Source organism: Macaca thibetana, chromosome X (genome assembly GCF_024542745.1).
Source record: "Macaca thibetana thibetana isolate TM-01 chromosome X, ASM2454274v1, whole genome shotgun sequence".
Classification (NCBI taxonomy): Eukaryota; Metazoa; Chordata; class Mammalia; order Primates; family Cercopithecidae; genus Macaca; species Macaca thibetana.
Window position 1 is genome coordinate 97,764,724 of NC_065598.1, and position 20,883 is coordinate 97,785,606.

General features: G+C 41.9%; 1 protein-coding gene across 5 annotated transcripts in view; it reads left to right on the top strand.

Annotated features, from left to right (window-relative positions):
• Positions 1-18,907, top strand: part of TCEAL2 (transcription elongation factor A like 2) — a 647,988-nt gene extending 629,081 nt beyond the window's left edge. For 2 of the 5 annotated variants that reach the window (XM_050775986.1, XM_050775987.1), the window contains exons 2-4: positions 16,895-16,992; positions 17,564-17,637; positions 17,996-18,907. In XM_050775986.1, coding sequence (XP_050631943.1) covers positions 18,023-18,709 — 687 coding nt within the window. In that variant the 5' untranslated portion in view covers positions 16,895-16,992; positions 17,564-17,637; positions 17,996-18,022 and the 3' untranslated portion in view covers positions 18,710-18,907. Of the gene's footprint in view, positions 1-16,789; positions 16,993-17,563; positions 17,638-17,995 lie in introns of those variants that run through there. The other 3 variants (XM_050775985.1, XM_050775988.1, XM_050775984.1) reach the window with 3 other exon arrangements.
• Positions 18,908-20,883: the final 1,976 nt, after the last annotated feature.

The window sequence follows — 20,883 nt, forward strand, 5'->3', positions numbered from 1 at the left end:
CCTGTAGACTTCTCTCCCTACTGGTCCACAGGCATTCCAAACACTCTATTTGTCTCACCCCTACCCCCAGGATAGCTCCTAAGTTCATTCCTGAGGACAATGTGTGCAATGGTCTTACACAGAGAGCTGGCTTGACTCGGTGTGATTGGGGAAGACACATAAATTTGAAGATTTTAGGACACCACCGTAGGAAAAACAAACGGAATTCTCTCAGTACTCAGACTGGCTTTGCAGGGTCAAGAGAGAAAATACAATCTCAAGAATCACCTCCTCCTTGGAGCAGAAACAAGAGGTGTGGAGTGGGTACAACCATGGAAAAGATCTGAGAGACCTTTAAAATCCCTAGCTAGGCTGTTTGGTGAAGGTGCTTCTCTCCTGAAACAGCCACTGAAGATGGAAGAAAGTGATTGATATGGTTTGGCTCTGTGTCTTTACCCAAATTTCATGTTGAATCGTAATTCCCAGTGTCAAAGGAGGGTTCTGGTGGGAGATGGTTGAATCATGGGGGCGGACTTACTCCTTGCTGTTCTCATGATAGATTTCTCAGGAGATCTAGTTGTTTGAAACTGCATACCACTCCCCTCTTCACTCTCTTCTTCCTTCCAGCCGTGTAAGACATGCTTGCTTCCTCTTTACCTTCCACCATGATTGTAAGTTTTCTGACACCTTCCCAGCCATGCTTCCTGTACAGTTCCACAAAAAAAGAGGTTCTTTTAAACCTCCTTTCTTCATAAATTACCCAGTCTCTAGTCGTTCTTTATAGCAGTGTGAGAATGGACTAATACAGTGACTATTTCTTCAAATCTGAAAGCAGCAATACAAAACTTTAAGAAACATGAAAAATCAGGGAAACATGACAGCACCAAAGAAACACAACAATATTCCAGCAAAAGACCTGCAAAACATGGTAATTTACAAATTTGCTGACACATAATTCAAAACAATGATTTTAAGGAAGCTCAGAAAGCTACAAGAAAGCACAAGCAAAAATTACAAAAAACAATACAAGAATAAAATGAGAAATTTAAGAAAAATACAGAAATCATGAAAGATGACCAAACAGAAATTCTGGAGATGAAGAATACAGTGAATGTAATAAAAAATGCAATAGAGAGCATCAAAAGCAGATGTGATCAAGCAGAAGAATCTGAACACAGGTCAATTGAAAATATCCAGGGATATGGGAAAAAAGACAATAAAAAGAAAGCAAGAAAGCCTATGGTAATTTTGGGACATCATTAAAAGTGCTAACTTTTGTATCGCCAACATCACAGAAGGAGAAGAGAGAGAGAACAGGTTAAATGAATATTTAAAGAAATAATAACTGAAAACCTCCCCAATCTGGGGAGAGATATAGACATCCAGGTACCTAAAGCTCAAGTTTGCCAATCAGGCTCAACCCAAGAACACTTTGCCAAGATATATTATAATCAAACTGTCAAAAATCAAACATAAAATTTGTAAGGAAGGAGTAAAAGTGTAGATCTCTGTATGTGATGGAGGTTAAGTTCTTATCAGCTTATAATAAACTGGTAAAACTACAAAATATTTTATGTAAGCCTCATGGAAACCATAAAGTAAAAATCTGTCATAGACACACCAAAGATAAAGAGAAAAAAATCAAAATATACCACTACAGAAAAACAACAAATCACTAAAGAAGTCAGCAAGAGAGAAAGAAAGGAAAAAAGGGTCTACAGAACAACCAGCAAACAACCAAATGGCAAAAGTTAGTGTTCACCTATTGTTAATTACCTTGAATGTAATTGTATTAAATTCACCAGTGAAAAATCATAGAGTAGCTGAATGAATTAAAAAACCGAACCTACTCTATGCTACCTGAAAGAGGTTCACTTCAGCTTTAAGGACACACCTAGACCGAAAGTGAAGAGATGGAATAATATATTCCATGGAAATGTAACCAAAACAGAGCAAGTGTAGCTATACTTATATCAGACAAAATAAATTTTAAGTCAAAATTGGTCGCAAGAGACCATAAAAGTTATTATATAATGATAAAGGGTACTATTTATCAAAAGGATACAATTATTATAAATGTATGCACTCAACATTGGAGCACCAAAATATATAAAGAAAATATTAGTAAATCTGAAGGGAGTAATAAACAGTAATACAATAATAGTAGGGTATTTCAATGCCTTATTTTCAAGTAATGGATAGATCATCCAAACAGAAAATCAGTAAGGAAACACTGGGCTTGAAATGCACTTTAGGCCAAATAGACAAAACAAAAATACACAAAATGTAGCACCCAACAGAAACAGAATATATTTTCCTCAAGTGCACATGAAACATTCTCTGGAACAGATTATATGTCAGACCACAAAAAAAATCTTAAAGTGTTAAAATGATTGAAAACATATCAATCATCTTTTCCAACCAAAATAATATGGAAGTACATAAATAAATATACCTACTATGTACCCACAAAAATTAAGAATTAAACAAAGGAAGAGAAGGGAAGACACTGAAATACGCAGAAATTGAACATGTTCCTGAACAATCAATGGGTTAAAAAAGAAATCAAAGGGAATATTTAAAAATATCTTGAGACAAATAAAAATGGAAACACAGCATACCAAAACTCATAAAATCCAGCAAAAGCAGTTCTAAGAGGAAAGTTTATAGTAATAAAAGCCCACTTGAAGAACACAGAGAAATCTCAGATTAATAAAGTCTCATTTAGCACCTCAGGAAACTAGAAAAAGAACAAACTAAACCCAAAGTTAGTAGAAGGAAGGAAATAACAAATATTAGAGTAGAAATAAATTAATTATAGGCTAGAACCACAAGAGTAAAGATCAAAGAAATGTTTTGAAAAGATAAAATTGACAAAAATTTTGCTTGACTTACTAACAAAGGAGAGAAGACAGATAAAATCAGAGACAAAAGAGCAAATATTAGAACTAATATTACAGAAAGAAAAAGAATCGTAAGAGATTGTCGTGAATAATTATACACCAACAAATTGAATCACCTAGAAGAAATGAATGAAGTCTTAGAAACATACAACCTCTACCAAGACCTGGAGCATTAATAAATACAAAATTTGAACATATCAATTACAAATAAGGAAACTGAATCAGTAATTTAAAATCTCCAATAAAAATAAAGCCCAGAATCTGATGCCTTCACTGGTGAATTCTTCATTTAAAGAAGAATGAATACCAATCCTTCTCAAACCATTCCCAAAAAAAATGAAAAGTAGGAAACACTTCCAAACACATTTTACAAGGTCAGAATTACCCTCATAGCAAAGCCAAAGAAGGATGCTACAAGAAAAAATTACAGGCTAATATCCCTAATGGACATGAATGCAAAAATACTCAACAGAATACTACCAAACTGGTTTTAACAGCACATTAAAATGATCACACATCATGATCAAGTGGGATTTATGCCAGGGATGCAGAGATGTTTCAATAAATAAAAGTCAATAAATGTGATACACCACGTTAACAGAATGAAGAACAAAAATCACACAATCATCTCAGTAGATATGGAAAGAACATTTGACAATATTTAGTGTCCTTTCCTGATAAAAACCATCAACAACTAAGTATAGAGGGAATGTGCCTCAACACAATAAAGGTTATATAACAGAAGCCCACAGCTAACATCATATTCAATGGTGAAAAATTAAAAGCTTTTCCTCTAAGCTCAGGAATAAGACAATGATGCCAACAATGCCCATTCTCACCACTTCTATTCAATATATTACTGAAAGTACTAGCCAGAGCAATCAAGCAAGAAAAATAAATGGAAGTCATCCAAATCAGAAGGGAAGTAGTAAAATTGTCTCTATTTGCAGATGTTGTGATCTTATATATAGAACACCCAAAAGATGCCACCAATAAAATGTTAGAACTAATACATAAATTCAATACATTTGCAGGATACAAAATCCATGTACAAAAATGAATTGTGTTCCTGTAAACAAACAATGAATTATTTACAATAGCATCAAAAGAATAAAATACTTAGAAATAAATTTCCCCCAAGGAGGCAAAAGTTATTCATGAAAGAAATTTAAGACACAAATAAATATAAAGATATTCTGTGTTTTGGGATTGGAAGAATTAATATTATCGATGAGGAGTTTCAAGATGGATGACTGGAGGCATCCAGCTCTTACCTCCTCCCCAAAGAAGGGCCAAAACAGTGAATAGATAATCACACATCAAATAGAGCAACCAAGAGAGAACACTGGAATTCAACAAGGAAGTGGCAGGGAACCTCTGAGGCATGGAAGGAAAGGGACGTGCAGGAGTGGGATCAGTTCAGAAACAGAGAAAACAACCCAATTTAAGGAAAAGGTAAGCAGGAGATCCCCAGTGGTTCATATTTCCACCAACAGATTCTCACAATTCTAGCCATGAAAGAGTCCCTCAACCCTCATGGGCCTTCATATTAGTATAGGGTGGTTCATGGAGTCCACATGATGGCATTGTTCCAGAGACAGAGTTTACAATGGGCCTCACAGATCCCACCAAAACTTGAACAGATGCAGAACACTACCTTTTTGAGAGGCCAGCTCCCACCAGGATACATCCTTCCTTGGGGTCCAACAGCCCCTGCATCTCCACATCCCTGAAGCCCTGCTGATATCTCCCTGTGTCCATCCAGAGAGCTTAAGTATTGTGACACTGGCTGGATCCAGTGGTGGTGGTGTGGCTGGGTCCCCAGGACTCTAAACTATGCAGTGTCTTATACCCCAGGGAATAGCAGTGCAACACACAAAGGAGGCTGCTCCCCTGGGACAAAGGAAGCTAAGTATGCACTTCCTAGAGCCTGAGAGCTATCTGCCTGTGGCTGCTAACATTGACAGCAACCCTAAACCTTCCAGTTGCAGGACTGCCATATACATGCATGCACCTTCAGGGGACTTGGGGAGTGGTCTGTTTGGGGGATGTCCCAAGGCCTAAGAAAAGGCCTGCCCTACCTGTCACCACCAGCACACACACAAGCCATCTAGGAGCCTGAGAAGAGACGCTACCTACCACTAGAACCCAAGTGTGTTGTCTAAGAATGTGGGGATTAACCTGTCTCACCTGCTATTACTGGTATCCACACAACCACAGAAAGACCTGACAACAAGCTCACCTTGCCCATCACTGCCGGTGCCCACATGCACAATCCATGGGCCCAAGGAAAAACCTACTCCACCCATCACCACTGCTGCTGGCTCCAAGAGTGTTGATCAGAAGTCTGGGGATCAGCCTTCCCTGCCTGCCAATGCTGGCACCCATGTGCAGCATCAGAGGCCTTAAGACAGACCCACCCTGCCTAGTGGAGGCATCAGTGCCCATGTGTGCTTTCCAGGGGCCCAGTGATCTAGTTGCTCTGCCCACTGCTGGCACCTGTGTACAACATTGAGGGATGGGCCTGAAGACAGGTCCACTCTGCCTGCAGCCACCAGCACCATGAAATCTGGGGGGCTAGGAATTGACTCATTCCATCCACCACTGCTGGATCCCATGTGCATCTTCTGAGGGTCTGAGGATGAGTTTGCTGAGACCGCTCCTACTACTACCACCATTGGCACTTATCTGCATGTGCTACCTGGGGCTCTGGGGTATCATTGGTGTCATTGGTGCCTGTCTATCCTATTGTCACTGCTGTTAGTGCCCACATGTGTCTCATGGGAGCCCAAGTATTTGCCTGCCACCACTATTGACATTGCAAGTGCTATGCACTCCACTCAGGGACTTGAGGACCTGCCCACATGGTTGGCATGCTGCTATCACTGCAGCACCCAAGCAAGCCACCTGGAGGCCCAAAAACCTATCTGCCTGGACCTGCCACCATCAGTGCTCAAAATACCTTCTAGGGACCTGAGGACCAGTATGCCTGGCCTGCCATTGCCACCACTGGTTGCAAGGACACCACTGGTGCCCAACGACTGGCTTGTCTGGCATCCCTGTCTTCAGCAAAGTATCACCACAGTTTTCACTAATAACTGCAGCCTAAGCCACGAAGGAGTCCACAGACACCAATGATTCTGATTACAACCAAAGAAATCATATGTAGATCACACTACCACACCCACACAGAATCAAAACCAAAGAATCCCACCCAACCAACAATATAGAAAAAGTCTTTCCCTATAAAAGTCAATCCATAAAATTGGAAGAAGTGACTGTTTCACCAAATGCCCAGATATCAACATAAGGACACAAGAAATATGAAAAAACAAGGAAACAACACATTCAAAGGAACAAAATAATTCCTCAGCAACAGATTCCTATTAAAAAGACATCTATGAAATGCCCCAAAAATCTCAAAGTGATGATATTAAAGAAACTCAGTGAGATGCAAGAGAACACAGTGAACAATATAAGGAAATCAGGAAAACAATTCATGATCTGAATGAGAAATTTAACAAATAGATATTACAAAAAATCAGGAATCCTGAAAATGAAGAATTTGATGAATGAAAAAAAAGATCCAAAAGAGTTTCAACAATAGACTAGATCAAGCAGAAGAAAGAATTTCTGAACTTGAAGATAAGTCTTTAAAAATAACCCAGTCAGACAAACGAGAAAAATAATTTTAAAAAGGGGCAAAGCCTATGTGACATAGGAAAAACCATGAGGTGACCAAATATTTAAATATTGGGAGTTGCAGAAAAAGAAGAAATGGGCAGTCACATAGAAAACCTATTTAATAAAATAATAGCTGAAAATGTTCCAAGTCTTACAAGAAATATACACAGCAAGATATAGGAATCTCAAATATAGCCAAATATGTTCAACACAAAAGGGTCCTCTTCAAGGCATATTGTAGTCAAACTGCTACAATTCAAAGACAAAGAAAATTCTAAAAACAGCATAAGACAAGAGTTAGGTCACATATAAGAGAATCCCCATCAGAACAACAGTGGATTTCTCAACAGAAACCTTACAGCCCAAGAAAGATTGGGATAATATATTCAAAGTGTTAAAAGAAAAAAGCTGCTGCCAAGAATACTACACTCAGCAAAGCTACCCTTCAAAAATAAAGGAGGAATAACGTCTTTCCCAGATAAATAAAAACCTAGGGAATTCACCACTAGGTCTGCCTGAGAAGAAATGAATAAGGGAGTACTACACCTGAAAGCAAAAGAACAATATCTATCATCATGAAAACAACACATTTTTACAAAAACATATAAAACTTACTGGTAGAGAATCCTGTAAAAGAAATCAAGGTATCCAGGTTCTCTCAACAGAACTGACTAGGCATCTGGCATGACCTATGGAGAGGAAGAAAGAACAGTGTGGTGCAGTGGCTCACCTGAGAGCCACATGAGGCAGGGGAACCCCCACACCCTAACCAAGAGAGGTGGTGAGTGAGTATGCTACCCAACCTCAGAAACCGTGCTTTCTTCACAGAATTGTACAACCCATGGATCAGAAGATCCCACTCATTAACCTACACCACTGAGGCCTAGAGTCCCAACCATGGAGCCATGCAGATTCTCAACAGCCTCTCAGCTAGAATCTGCTTAAGCCTGTTGAGTTCCCAGGGAAAGGGCAACCAGCATCACAACTGTGGCTGCCTCCTGTCTAAGCCATTTGAGCACCTTGGGGGAGGGGCAGCAGCCAACACTGGGACTGATACCTGCCTAACACACTAAACTCCCAGGGCAGGGAAAGGGCCACAGCCATCTCTATAGCTGTAGGCCATGGTTTTCCGCTGCTGGAGCCAGGCAGGCTAAATGTCTTGGTCCCAAGAGGTATCCCCCACAGCCCAAGACACTGGCTGTGCAGACTGCAGCCACAGTGTCTCTTCAGGCCTGACCCTGACCCATCCACACTCACTGGGTGGGGGCTCCCTGCAGGAACTCCAACAAATCCAGCCAGAGGCTCAGGGACAGAACTCTGATCTCCCTGAGCCTGAGTCCCTAGGAAGAGGGGTGGCCACAGTCTCTGCAGACCAGCAGACTTAGTCTTCCCTCCTGCTAGCTCTGAGGAATCCAGGCAGCCCAGACAAGTGGGTTTCCCCCCAATGAAGCACACCACCTCCACCAAAGACAGCCAAATTGCTTTGTTAAACAGGTCCTGCTGGCCGGGCGCGGTGGCTCAAGCCTGTAATCCCAGCACTTTGGGAGGCCGAGACGGGCGGATCACGAGGTCAGGAGATCGAGACCATCCTGGCTAACACAGTGAAACCCCGTCTCTACTAAAAAATACAAAAAACTAGCCGGGCGAGGTGGCGGGCGCCTGTAGTCCCAGCTACTCGGGAGGCTGAGGCAGGAGAATGGTGTAAACCCGGGAGGCGGAGCTTGCAGTGAGCCGAGATCCGGCCACTGCGCTCCAGCCTGGGCGACAGAGCAAGACTCTATCTCAAAAAAAAAAAAAAAAAAAAAAAAAAAAAAAAAAAAAACAGGTCCTGCTACCCATGCCATCCAACTGGGTGAGACCCTACAATAAGGGTTGTCAGACACCTTATACAGGAGCTTTCCTACTGGCATCAGTTTGGTGCCCCTCAAGGTCAGAGATAACAGAGGAAGGAGCAGTCACCCATCTTTGCTGTTCTCCAATCTCGTTGAGTGGCATTTCCAGGTGTGGGAGAGAACCAGATAAATAGGGCATGAAGTTAACCCCCAGTAAACCTCAGCAGCCCTATAGAAGAGGGATTTGACCATTGCAAGGAAAACAGACAAAAAGCAACAACAACAGAATCAACAACAACAAAAAAGTCCCCACAAAAACCCCATCCAAGGGTCAGAAGCTTCAAAGATCAAAAGTAGAAAAACTCACGAAGATGAGAAAGAATCAATGAAAAAATGCTGAAAAATTAAAAGGCCAGAGTACTTCTCCTCCTCCAAATGATTGCAACACCTCTCCAGCAAGGGTGCAGAACTGGACAGAGGATGAGATGGACGAATTGACAGAAGTAGACTTGAGAAGGTGGGTAATAAACTCCACTGAGCTAAAGGAGCATGTTCTAATCCAATGCAAAGAAGCTAAGAACCTTGATAAAAGGTTAGAGGAGCTGCTAACTAGAATAACCAGTTAAGAGAGGAACAGAAATGGCCTGACGGAGCTGAAAAACAGCACAGGAACTTCATGAAGCATACACAAGTATCAACAGCCAAATCAACCAAGTGGAAGAAAGGATATCAGAGTTTGAAAGCCACCTTGCTGAAATAAGGCATGCAGACAAGATTAGAGAAAAAAGAATGAAAAGGAGTAAACAAAACCTCTGAGAAATATGGGCCTATGTAAAAAGACTGAAACTATGATTGATTGAAGTATCTGAAGGAGACAGGGAGAATGGAACAAAGTTGGAAAACACACTTCAGGATATTATTCAGGAGAACTTCCCCAACCTAGCAAGACAGACCAACATTCAAATTCAGGAAATACAGAGAACACCACAAAGATACTCCTCGAAAAGAGCAGCCCCAAGACACATGATCATTACATTCTCCAAGGTCAAAATGAAGGAAAAAATGTTAAGGGCAGCCAGAGAGAAAGGCCAAGTCACCTACAAAGGCAAACCCATCAGACTAACAGTGTACCTCTCAGCAGAAACCCTACAAGTCAGAATAGACTAGGGGCCAATATTCAACATTAAAAAAAAATTCAACCCAGAATTTCATATCCAGCCAAACTGAGCTTCATGAGCAAAGGAGAAATAAAATCCTTTTCAGACAAGCAAATCTTGAAGGATTTTGTGACCACTGGGCCCGCCTTGCAAGAGCTCCTGAAGAAAGCACTAAATATGGAAAGGAAAACCAGTACCAGCCACTGCAAAAACACCAAAATATAAAGGCCAATGACACTATGAAGAAACTGTATCAACTAGTGTTCAAAATAACCAGGTAGCATCATTATGATAGGATTAAATTTACACATAACAATATTAACTTTAAATGTAAATGGCCTAAATGTCCCAATTAAAAGACACAGACTGGCAAATTGGTTAAAGAGTCATGACCCATCGATATGCTGTATTCAGGAGACCTATCTCACATGCAAAGACACACATAGGCTCAAAATAAAGAGATGGAGGAAAATTTATCAAGCAAATGGAAAGAAAAAAAAAAGCAGGGGTTGCAATCCTAGTCTCTGAGAAAACAGACTTTAAACCAACAAAGGTCAAAAAAGAAAGAAGGTCATTACATAACAGTAAAGAAATCAATTTAACAAGAAGAGCTAGCTATCCTAAATATATATGCACCCAATACAGGAACGCGCAGATTCATAAAACAAGTTCTTAGAGACCTACAAGGAGACTTAGACTCTGACACAATAATAGTGGGAGACTTTAATACCCCAATGTCAATATTAGACAGATCAACAAGACAGAAAATTAAAAAGCATATTCAGGACTTGAACTCAGCTCTGGATCAAGTGGACCTAATAGACATCTACAGAACTCTCCATTCCAAATCAACAGAATCTACATTCTTCTCATTACTACATGGCACTTATTCTAAAATCGGCCACATAATTGGAAGTAAAACACCCCTCAGCAAATGCAAAAGAACTGAAATCATAACAGCCCCTCAGACCACAGTGCAATCGAACTAGAACTCAGGATTAAGAAACTCACTCAAAATCACACACTTACATGGAAATTGAACAACCTGCTCCTGAATGACTCTGGATAAGCAATGACATTAAGGCAGAAATCAAGAAGTTCTTTGAAACCAATGAGAACAAAAAGACAACTTACCACAATCTCAGAGACACAGCTAAAGCAGTGTTAAGAGGGAAATTTGTAGCAGTAAATGCCCACAGCAGAAAGCTAGAAAGATATCAAATTCACACCCTAACATCACAATAAAAAGACCTAGAGAAGCAAGAGCAAACAAATCCAAAAGCTAGCAGAAGACAAGAAGTAATTAAGATCAGAGCAGAAATGAAGGGGATAGAGACACAAAGTGCCAAAAAAATCAATGACTACAGGAGGTGTCTTTTTGAAAAAATTAACAAAATAGATAGACCACTAGCTAGACTAATAAAGAAGAAAAGAGAGAATAATCATATCAACAAAATAAAAAATGATAAAGGGGATGTCACCACTGACCCCACAGAAATACAAACTACTATCAGAGAATACTGTAAACACATCTATGCAAACAAACTAGAAAATATAGAAGAAATGGATACATTCCTAAATACATACTCCTTCCCAAGACTAAACCAGGAAGAAGTCAAATCCCTAAATAACAAGTTCTGAAATTGAGGCAATAATTAATAGCCTACCAACCATAAAAACACCAGGACCAGCCAATTCACAGCCAGATTCTACTACAGGTACAGAGAGGAGTTGATACTATTCTTTCTGAAACCATTCCAAACAGTTAAAAAGGAGAGATTTCTTCCTAACTCATTTTATGAGGCCAGCATAATCCTGATACCAAAATCTGACAGAGACACAACTAAAAAAAGAAAACTTCAGGCCAATATACCTAATAAACATCGATGAGAAAATCCTCAATAGAATATTGGCAAATCAAATCCAGTAGCACATCAAAAAGCTTATCTACCATGATCAAGTCGGCTTCATCCCTGGGATGCAAGGCTGGTTGAACATATGCAAATCAATAAACATAATCCATCACATGAAGAGAACAAACGACACAATTTCTTAATCCAGTCTGTCACTGATGGACATTTGGGTTGATTCCAAGTCTTTGCTATTGTGAATAGTGCTGCAATAAACATACGTGTGCATGTGTCTTTATAGCAGCATGATTTATAATCCTTTGGGTATATACCCAGTAATGGGATGGCTGGGTCATATGGTATATCTAGTTCTAGATCCTTGAGGAATCGCCATACTGTTTTCCATAATGGTTGAACTAGTTTACAATCCCACCAACAGTGTAAAAGTGTTCCTATTTCTCCACATCCTCTCCAGCACCTGTTGTTTCCTGACTTTTTAATGATTGCCATTCTAACTGGTGTGAGATGGTATCTCATTGTGGTTTTGATTTGCATTTCTCTGATGGCCAGTGATGATGAGCATTTTTTCATGTGTCTGTTGGCTGTATGAATGTCTTCTTTTGAGAAATGTCTGTTCATATTCGAGAACAAACGACAAACCCACAGGATTATCTCAATAGATGCAGAAAAGTCCCTCAATAGAATTCAACAGTGCTTCATGATAAAAACTCTAAATAAACTAGGTATCGATGGAATGTATCTCAAAATAATAAGAGCTATTTATGACAAACCCACAGCCAATATTATATTGAATGGGAAAAAGCTGGAAGCATTCCCTTTGAAAATCGGCACAAGACAAGGATGCCCTCTCTCACCACTCTTATTCAACATAGTATTGGTAGTTCTGTCCAGGGCAATCAGGCAAGAGAAAGAAATAAACTGTATTCAAATAGGAAGAGAGGAAGTCAAATTGACTCTGATTGCAGAAGTCATGATTCTATACTTAGAAAATCCCATTGTCTCAGCCCCAAAACTCCTTAATCTGATAAGCAACTTCAGCAAAGACTTAGGATACAAAATCAATGTGCAAAACACACAAGCATTCCTATACACCAATAACAGACAGAGAGCCAAATCATGAGTGAACTCCCATTCACAATTGCTACAAAGAGAATAAAATACCTAGGAATCCAACTTACGAGGGATGTGAAGGATCTCTTCAAGGAGAACTACAAACCACTGCTCAAGGAAATAAGGGAGGACATAAAAAAATGGAAAAACATTCCATGCTCATTGATAGGAAGAATCAACACCATGAAAATGGCCATACTGCCCAAAGTAATTTATAGATTTAATGCTATTCCCATCAAACTGCCATTGACATTGTTCACAGAATTAGAAAAAAAACTACTTTAAATTTCATATGGAACCAAATAAGAGCCTGTATAGCCAAGACAATCCTAAGCAAAGATAACAAAGCAGGAGGCACTATACTACCTGACTTCAAAAATACTGCAGGCCTACAGTAACCAAAGCAGCATGGTTCTGGTAAAGAAAAAGAAATACAGACCAATGTAACATAACAGAGACCTCAAAAATAACACTTCACATCTACATTCATCTGATCTTCGACAAACCTGACAAAAACAAGCAATGGGGAAAGGATTCTCTTATAAGTGGGAGTTGAACAATGAGAGCACATGGACACAGGGAGGGGAACAACAAACACCAGGGCCAGTCGGGGTGTGGGGGGCCAGGGGAGGGAGAGCATTATAACAAATAGCAAATGCATGCAGGGCTTAAAACCTAGATGATGGGTTGATAGGTTCAGCAAACCACCATGACACACATATACCTATATAACCTACACGTTCTGCACTTGCATCCCAGAAGTTAAAGTAAAATAAAAATAAAAGATCAGAAACAAAGCAAAGATGTCCACTTTTATCCCTCTTATTCAACATAGTACTGAAAGTTCTACACACTGCAATGGGGCAAGAAAAAGAAAGAAATGAAATCCATACATATTGAAAAAAAACTTACTGATAGAGCAGACACACAAATGAGAAAGAAATCAAATGTTACACGGCAGAAAACCACCAAATTACAATGTTAAACGTTAAGAGAGAATAAAAGAACAAAGAACATACTAAAAATCAGAAAAGAATTAGCATATATGACAGCAATAACTCCTAACCTATCAATTATAATCTTGAATGTAAACAGATTAAATTCCCCACTTAAAATGTATAGACTGGTTGAAATGTGTAAAAAAACATGACCCAACTTATGCTTCCCGGAAGAAACTCATTTAACTTGTAAGGACATGTAGACTGAAAGTTAAGGGAGAGGAATATTTCATGCAAACAGATACAGTACATAAAACAGAATTTAAATCAAAACCAGCAACAAAAGGACAAAGAAGGTCATTATAGAATGATGAAAGGATGGAGGGGGCGGAGCAAGATGGCCGAATAGGAGCAGCTCCAGTCTCCAACTCCCAGCGCAAGCGACACAGAAGACCGGTGATTTCTGCATTTTCAACTGAGGTACTGGGTTCATCTCACTGGGGAGTGCCGGAGGATCGGTGCTGGTCAGCTGCCGCAGCCCGACCAGCGAGAGCTGAAGCAGGGCGAGGCATTGCCTCACCTGGGAAGCGCAAGGGGGAAGGGAGTCCCTTTTCCTAGCCAGGGGAACTGAGACACACAACACCTGGAAAATCGGGTAACTCCCACCCCAATACTGCGCTTTAAGCAAACAGGCACACCAGGAGATCATATCCCACACCTGGCCGGGAGGGTCCCACACCCACGGAGCCTCCCTCATTGCTAGCACGGCAGTCTGTGATCTACCGGCAAGGCAGCAGCGAGGCTGGGGGAGGGGCGCCCGCCATTGCTGAGGCTTAAGTAGGTAAACAAAGCTGCTGGGAAGCTCGAACTGGGTGGAGCTCACAGCAGCTCAAGGAAACCTGCCTGTCTCTGTAGACTCCACCTCTGGGGACAGGGCACAGTAAACTAAACAAACGCAGCAGACACTTCTGCAGACGCAAACGACTCTGTCTGACAGCTTTGAAGAGAGCAGTGGATCTCCCAACACGGAGGTTGAGATCTGAGAAGGGACAGACTCCCTGCTCAAGTGGGTCCCTGACCCCTGAGTAGCCTAACTGGGAGACATCCCCCACTAGGGGCAGTCTGACACCCCACACCTCACAGAGAGGAGTACACCCCTGAGAGGAAGCTTCCAAAGCAAGAATCAGACAGGTACACTCGCTGTTCAGAAATATTCTATCTTCTGCAGCCTCTGCTGCTGATACCCAGGCAAACAGGGTCTGGAGTGGACCTCAAGCAATCTCCAACAGACCTACAGCTGAGGGTCCTGACTGTTAGAAGGAAAACTATCAAACAGGAAGGACACCTACACCAAAACCCCATCAGTACATCACCATCATCAAAGACCAGAGGCAGATAAAACCACAAAGATGGGGAAAAAGCAGGGCAGAAAAGCTGGAAATTCAAAAAATAAGAGCGCATCTCCCCCGGCAAAGGAAATGATACTTTTATTCTGCAATAAGAAACAAAAGGTCTCTAGTGAATGGTATGTTCAGTAATGGTTACTTTTCTAAGAAAATGGATGACAAACATTTAACTTAAAATATGTTTAATCAACATATATTATGCATCAAGAGAACTGTCATTATATCTTCTTCCAAAGGTAGTAACTACTTGAGGAACAATGTGTCAATTTATTACACGCAAATGCAAAAGTTGTGTTGACTTCTCATTTTGTGAACAGATCTTTTAATTTAGATAAAATGACATTTCTTTGAATTTAATGATACTAATTTTGAATTCCACATTTTTGTGTATATGTTTTAAAAGAGGAGAAATAGTTGTTAATACTTTGGCTCCATTACCAAAATAACTTAGCAAATAGTTACCAAAGATAGCTTAAAATCACTATAATTAGATGATTAAAACAGAAAAGCAGTTCTTTTCAACTGATTTGATATTATTTTCATCAAATTCTTGAATAATTATAATAATTTTATGAAAGTTTATACTGAGGAAATGGAAACACCTAGCCTCTATAATTCAGGAAAAAATTCAACATTGAGGACAGTACTGTTGGTTATGTGGTGATAATGACAAACACACATATTGATAGAGCAAAATATTGTAGGAAGATCGAGGTTTTACTAAATGAAGAAAGATGTGTAGCAGAAATATAATCAGAATTGTTTGTGTAACATACATAATTCATAATCATATAATCATGATAAGGTATTTTGCAAACCAAAATAGTTGTTGCCCAGATTTACACACACAAAAAAACACACGACATACACATATATATGTACACAATATACATCTACACATATATGTGTGTATAAATAAACATATGTGTATATATACATATACATGTCACTACACTGTAGAAGTTAAAATATTGGTAACTTTTAGTTTTTGTGGGTGGTAGCTTCACAAATGTGAAAGAAAAGGAAAGAAAAAAAGACAAAGGATGGGCAGGGAAGGACATAATAGGACAGGAAAGAAAAGGGAAGGAAGAGGGACAAGCAGGGATCAATAATAAGGGTGTCTTGTAAACCAAGGACTATGATGAATTTGTGCATCTGAAATTCATATTTAAAAGGTTTTAATGCTTTCTTTTCTACCTGTCTGAGATTCTCTCTCTATGAAAACTGATCAAATGTTGGAAGGTAAGTTTCAAGTGCGCAGAGAGGCCATGGGAGATGGCAAGAAGGAAGTTGGTGAAATAAATTTGGGGTACACAGGCTTTTAGGTCCCTCAGGGACTCTCAGGCGGTGATGTCCAACAGAGAGTTGGCAAAGTTGATATGAGACACGGAGAAGGGAATAGCCTGGAGATGTAGATCTGGGAGTCATCGGTGCTTTCTGGAAATGAATGAGATCACACAGGGAGAGACAACTTGAGGACTGAGGAGAGAGGAGGCCCAGGACAGAACCCCAGGAACACCGCCACTCAAGGTGGCAGCTCAGCTTCCTGGCAGGCGTCACTACCCCGGGCTCTGGAGTCAGGCAGAGCCAGTATTGAAAGTGGGCTGTGGAGTTCTGGGGCTGAGCGCTCTTGGCAAAGTCGGGTACCCTCTTTGATCAGCTGTCACACCTGGCGATAATGGGCATCAGAGAGAGATGCCTTGCGAGGATGCTGTGAGCTGCGTCAGGTAAAGCACCTGGGGTCAGAAAGCCACCCCTCCTCCTCTTCTCCGCGACCCCACTTTGCTACACAAACGCACCGAGACTCCGACAGTCCCCAGCCTCCGGTCCCTCAGGGATGGAAGATGAGGTATGTCAGGCAAGAGGGGGCGCCGAGCTCCAAGGTGAGGTGTGTCGGGCAAGAGCTGGGCCGAGCTCCAGTGACGCGGCGCTCACGTGACCCGTCGGATGCCTACGTGGGCACCAGCCCCTACGCCAGCCCGCCAGCCAGCCCAGCGGTCGGGTCCCGGCGCCCGCGCAGAATAAGCTGTCTGAGCTGCCCAGACTGCTGGGGAGCAGCGAGCCGGCTTCCGCGAGCCGGAGGAAGCACAGGCGTGTCCTGGGTACCCGCAGGTCAGTGTGAAAGCGGGAGCTGTCGGCGGCCCCTGGGACAGGGGTGGAGGGGGCTGGCAGTAGGATTGGGGAGGGAGCGGAGAAGGAATCCTGTAGATTGGTGAGGAAGGGGATGCCTGCGGAGCGGACCGGGGTGGGGACAGGGGAGGGAGAACTCCCGAAGCGAGCCTGGCTCGCCTTCACGACGCCCCCTTGCACTGAGTCATCCATCCATTTTTAGTGCTAGAAATGAGGGGTGGGGGTAGCGACTCCGCAGTGCGACAGTGAAACGTAGACATATTCTAGAAATAATCCCTTCTCACAATCTACGCCCATAGAAACACTTGATCTCCGCAAAAATGGGGTGGCGCTGGGGCAGGTTGTCTCAGGGAAGGGGGACACAGAGACAAACGCAGTTTGGAAAGCATCCTGGTTTGGTGCCCGAGGCCTGGAAAGAAATGGCGGTTGGGGTGCGGGGGAGGTAGGGGAGAAAAACGTTGGGTGAACAGGGCCTGGACTCAGGAAAGGGAACCGAGTCCCTGTGTGCCCGCTGAGCGCGCAGTCCCTGCCCCTGTCTCCTATCTGTCCGCAGGTCTGCGCGTCTGTTGTTCCCAGCGCTCTAAGAGGCCTGAAAAGGAGGAGCAACCTGTCCAGAATCCCCCGCAGGTCCGTGAAAGCAGGGGGCTGCATGGACAGGGGCCCACAAGGGTTGAGAGTGTGAAGGACCCAGCTAGGGCCGAATCGGGGCCCCTGCCCTTCCGCCCACCCACATGAACACACACCTTACCAGGCTGAACCAGTGCAGAGAAGGTGGCAGGGCCTGTCAGGGAACAGCTGGCTCACGTGTGTGGGAGGAGTGGCAGGCTATGTGGTGGGCAGAAGGCCCTCTTGGAGGTCCGGTCAGCTTAGGGGAACCCTCACCAGGGGTGAGATGCAAGTACTATCCAGACCTGCATTCCACGCCAGGCCCTCAGTCTCCCATGTCTCCTCTTTGTCTCCCCTTCCCTCAACCCGCATCCCCCAGGAAAGGAAAAGGAGGGGAAATCTCGACATGGAAAAATTCTTCAATGAAAATGAAGGAATGCTTTGGAACCAAGGAAAGATAGAAAATGAAGAACAGCCACCGGACGAGGGAAAGCCAGAAGTAGCTTGTACTCTGGAAGACAAGACGTTAGAAAACGAGAGAAAGACAGAAAACAAGGGCAAGACAGGAGATGAGGAACCGTTAAAGGATAAAGAAAAGCCAGAGAGTGCAGGAAAGGCAAAAGGAGAAGGAAAGTCAGAGAGGAAGGGAAAGTCAGAGATGGAGGGAGGATCAGAGAGAGAGGGAAAGCCAGAGAGAGGGGGAAGGGCAGAGGGGGAACGAGAGCCAGACAGTGAAAGAGAGCCAGAGAGTGAGGGAGAGCCAGAAAGTGAAAGGAGGTCTGCAGGAAAGCGCCCAGCTGAGGATGATATACCCAGGAAAGCCAAAAGAAAAACAAACAAGGGGCTGGCTCAGTACCTCAAGCAATATAAGGAAGCCATACATGATATGAATTTCAGCAATGAGGACATGATAAGAGAATTTGACAACATGGCTAGGGTGGAGGATAAAAGGAGAAAAAGCAAACAGAAATTGGGGGCGTTTTTGTGGATGCAAAGAAATTTACAGGACCCCTTCTATCCTAGGGGTCCAAGGGAATTCAGGGGTGGCTGCAGGGCCCCACGAAGGGACACTGAAGACATTCCTTATGTGTAGTGTCCCTGGCAGGCATTTATCAGGCCATATGTTTTAACCTTATGGTAATACTTTGCTTTAGTTGTTCCTCCTGCTACCAGTAGCCTTTTGACCCACCTGCCAGTGCTTGCTTGCTCTATGTTTCAGTAGCAGATTTTCACACCTGTGCATTTCAGAGACGTCATGATTCATGGAAAAATAAAGCAGCTTGTAATATCATCTGCAGAATCTGTCTGTTTTTGTTAAATACATGAAAGGTTAACAGTGGTTTTCTGAGTTGTGAGCTAGCAGGTGATTTCATTTCTTTGTTTTCTTTCTTTCTACTAATCTTTCTTTTCCCAGAGAACACAAATTACTTTTCTCACAAAAATAATAAAATATTTTTAAAAATCAGAACACAGTATGTAAAAAACAAAGAGAATAACTGTCCAGTGAACTTATGAAGTTCAGTAGAGACACTTAAAGTTCTTGTTGTCAGAACTTAAAACGATAGGTAAAATTCACATTACCTACCTGTGGGACTCATCTGGAGAAGTCAACCTGGGGTTATTACAGATCCATTGCTCTAATGGACAGTCTTGTTGTTTGTCAAATGGAGATAATACTTCGCTTTTCAGAACTGCTGAGTGGGTTGGATGAGGTAGAGAATATATGTGTTGGGTTGGCATCTACCTTCTCCCCTGCTCTAGCAGAAAAAATACCCCCTCAGACACTTGGAAGAGAACTAGGGTAAATCTTACCTGTATCCAGGAATAAGTCTAGGAAACTGAAAGGTGGGTGCCATCCTCTCTTAGACAATGTCATGTCCACTGGGCACTGTGCTCCTTCTTATAAATCTTGCACCCTCCTAAAGCTCCCATTGATGCTGATGGGCTGAAGTTCTCAAGATAACAAGGTCCGGTTGATTTCCCTGGAATCCCCAGTGAGCCAAGCCTACTGACCCCATTCCACGACACCTACGAAAATGTGGATAAAGTCCCTTTCCTCACTTTAGAGTTATACTCGCCCAATAGGGTAACACCTCAGTGATACTTAAGTCCCTGGGGGATTTCAGATTTTTAGTAAAACAATTGTTTCTATGCTTGTTGGTTTGGAAGTGTTTGCATACAGCCATCTTTCCACCAGATTCAAGGATAGAAGGCTGGGGTAAAATTTGAGTGACACACACTCATCTGTTCTCATCTGTCAGTGACTTGTATGCTTGACTCATCTTTCCTTAGAGGAATTTCTCTTCTAGGAAAGTTCTTCCAGGTCTCACCTTACCAGTTTAACACCCCTACCCACATTTGTAATTTTTAGAGCAATGCTACTCAAATAGTGGTTCATGGACTAGCTGCATCAGCATCAACTGAAAGATAGAAATGTAGAATCTCAGATCCTCACCCCAGACCTACTGAATGAGAATCTTTTCTGGTTTTAATAAGATCTGCAGGTGATTCCTGTACAACTTAAAGTTTGAGAAGCAAGGTTAATGAGGAAACTCTCAGTCTTCCCAATTCCACCTTCTCATGATACATGTGCCTAGAAGGATAAACACATGTGCTTCATAGGATGCACATCACATACTTTTAAATGGACCTGTGTTTGTCAAACTGAAGTTTCACCTTCCTACATTTGCAGAGTTTAAAACAAATTCAGCAGGTCAAGACCTGCAATATTTTTAAATGAAATAGGATATAATAGATTCAACCAGAACCAGATAGTAAACATCACATTATATGGCAGGTAGGCAGGATTAATATTATTTTCTGAAATTTGTATTTCAGTTATGTATATTTGAACAATATGTTTCTGACTGTGGGGTGAGGTTTTCTAAAACTGAGGAACATTGGACTCTGCTTGTCAAAGCACAACCTGTTCTTTATCCTGGTATCCCTAATGCCTAGCACAGTGCCTGACAAGTAATAGGTTCTTGATAAATGTGTAAATAATAATACCTGAGTCAAAAATTCTTGTCCAAGATCATTCCCTGTCTACATAAATAACTGCGGACTCTATATCTCTAGCAGCATTTACTTGCAATTCTAAAAGGAACACCATGGAGAAGGGTTTGTACCACGAATTTAACCTTATCTCATTTATTAATGCATTTTTAAAGTATCCTAGTTTGTCACATGTCAGAATCACCTTAAGGCTTCACCAAAAATGTGAACTTATAATCCCCATGTCAGATCCACTAGGTGGAGCTCTATAAT